The sequence below is a fragment of the Lipotes vexillifer genome, unplaced genomic scaffold (assembly GCF_000442215.2).
Source record: "Lipotes vexillifer unplaced genomic scaffold, Lipotes_vexillifer_v1.1 scaffold591, whole genome shotgun sequence".
NCBI lineage: Eukaryota > Metazoa > Chordata > Mammalia > Artiodactyla > Lipotidae > Lipotes > Lipotes vexillifer.
The window spans coordinates 5,409,757-5,412,075 of record NW_006791954.1 but is presented as its reverse complement, the minus strand read 5'-3'; the positions used below and the strand labels follow the sequence as shown (position 1 = coordinate 5,412,075).

At 60.3% G+C, this 2,319-nt stretch overlaps 1 protein-coding gene across 1 annotated transcript in view; it reads left to right on the top strand.

The window, feature by feature from the left end:
• HAP1 (huntingtin associated protein 1) overlaps positions 1-747 on the top strand; it is a 7,381-nt gene extending 6,634 nt beyond the window's left edge. The window contains 3 exon segments of the mRNA XM_007465241.1: positions 299-521; positions 524-650; positions 653-747. Coding sequence (XP_007465303.1) covers positions 299-521; positions 524-650; positions 653-747 — 445 coding nt within the window.
• Positions 748-2,319: the final 1,572 nt, after the last annotated feature.

Below are 2,319 nucleotides of genomic sequence, written 5' to 3'. Positions count from 1 at the left end.
CTGCTGGTCTGTTCCGTGCAGCGGGGTGGGGTTTCTAGGGGAAGGCAGGGCCTAGGCAGTGTTGGTGACCATTCTTCTTTCTACCAGGGTCATGGGCTGGGTATTTGAAGCCTTGAGGCTGGTACCCAGCTGCCCTCTCCCCTGGCTGGGACAGAACTGGGGAGTAACCATCAGGGGCTGTGTGCAGACCGGGGCGGAGAGCAGGAGCCCCAGTGGCTGGAGATGCCCTGGGGGGAGTGAAGAGGGGTGGCTCTGGCTTTGGGGGGTTAGGGAAGGACTTTCCTGTCTCCCTGGCCAGCTATGAGCTGCACTACAGTGAAGATCGAGAGCGGCAGCAGGGGCTTGAGGCAGAGGAAGGGCTGATGTCGGCTGAGGACTTCGCGCCTGCGGAGGAGTTGGTGCCTGAGGAGGAGCTGGGGGCCACAGAAGAGGCGCTGCCAGCTGACGAGGGGGTGACGGAAGAGGCAGAGCTGGTGTCTGAGGAGGCTGAGGCCTGGGAGGAGGTGGAGCCCTGCACAAGTGTGCATGTGCGGAGGAGGCAACGCGGATGAATGTGGTCACGTCAGCCCTGGAGGCCAGCGGCTTGGGCCCCTCGCACCTGGACATGAAGTATATCCTCCAGCAGCTGGCCAACTGGCAGGACGCCCATTACAGCAGCTGAGGCAGAAGATGCTCCAGAAAGGTGAGTGCTCCCGTGGGGGCCTCCCTCCGGCCAGCCGGACAAGCTGCAGATCGTCAAGCCGATGAAAGGTGAGGGTAGGTGAGCCCCCCAAACGCTCACTTACCCCAGCCTGGCCCCACCCAGCGTGCTGATTTGCATGGACTTTGCATATCATTTACGTAGGCACCTCAGGTCCCCCTCAGTGGGAACTGTGGCCCCAATGCTTATTTACGTGGAGTTTGCATAGGATTCCAGATCTTCACCCTTTTTGCTCCTGGGGCTGGGCCGGGGGTCAGGGCACGGACTGTAGCCCCTCACTGCGTCTCAGCTTCCTGTCTCGGCCCGCCCCCTTCCTGTGTCCCCCACCCCCACCTCCCCCATCCCCAAGGCTCCCCAACCCTGCAGCAGGGGCAGCAGCAAAAACAAACATGGGGGGCGGGGTCGTGGAGCAGCAGCTGGGGGCGCCAACCCAGGACTTTCGGAGGCTGGAGGACGAAAGGGCCAATCACCCTCTCAGGGCCTGGGAGGAAGAGGGGCCTTCTGGGGCCACCCAGGCCATTAGGACGAAAGCCTCTGCCAGCAAGGGCCACAGTTGGACCAGTCCCCTGGGTGAGTCTGAAGGTGGGCTAAGGGCTCCTACAGGGTGATGGGGGGCGGTTAAGGTCTCCTCTCCCCAGCTGGAAGCCCCAAAGGTTGGGGAGTAACATCTGCTGAGTACAGGCCTTGTGCTAGGCCGTGAGAACCCTGCCTTGAGGAGTTCACGGAGATATCAAAGATGATTTAGTGATGCGAATTATCTTCTCTAATCCTCACACCCCTGTAGGTACGTATTATCCCCATTTGGAGAGGAAACGGAGGTTCAGAGAGCAAAATAATTTGTTCAAGGCCACTGAACCCGTTTTCTTCACTGCTATGCCATAACAACTTCCCTGACCCATCCCTCCCCTCTAACCCTGTCCTGGTGCCTTCTTGGCCTTCTGGGTGAGCTGTGAAGTTTATAACCTATTGGCAGCCTCACCATTATATCTGATCTGCTCTGACTCTGATGGCCGTTTGGTCACTGCTGGGTGGCCTCATCGGGCTCGCCATGTAAGGTTGTGCAGGTTGTAAACTGAATGGTGACGTCTATGGCTGGGCATTGGACAACCTGCATAACTCTCGATGGTGGCTGTCTCTTTCTGATGTAGCTGACCAGGCGTAGCCCCTGCCTGCTGCCCAGGCCAGACCTGTGGTCCTCAGGCCCCCAGTTCACGTCCACCCCCTTCTTTTCCAGGCTTTGCTGTTTCCCAGCAGCCTGCAGAGGCCCCACAGACAGCCTGAGGCCCCTCCTTCCACTGCCTGGCCAAAGCCCCACCCTCCCCAGACCTCCCTTCCCTTGCTCAGAAACCGGACCCCCGATCTGTCACCAGCCCACCCGCTGTCCTGATGAACCTGGGCCGGAACTTGAGGGCCCAAGCCTTGACCGTCTTCTGGGACAGGCTGAAGGAACCCCGGCCCTCGTTCTGCAGCTGGTGCAAAAGCTGTGGCTGCTGGGCCTGGATCACTTGGTGGCCCCGGGGGCGTAAGAAGCCCAGGGGGAGGCCCACCAGCTACCAGACTCGGTTCTGAGCTGGGGCAGGGCTCAGGCCCGGGGTGTAGGAAGTTGTTTTGAGCACCTT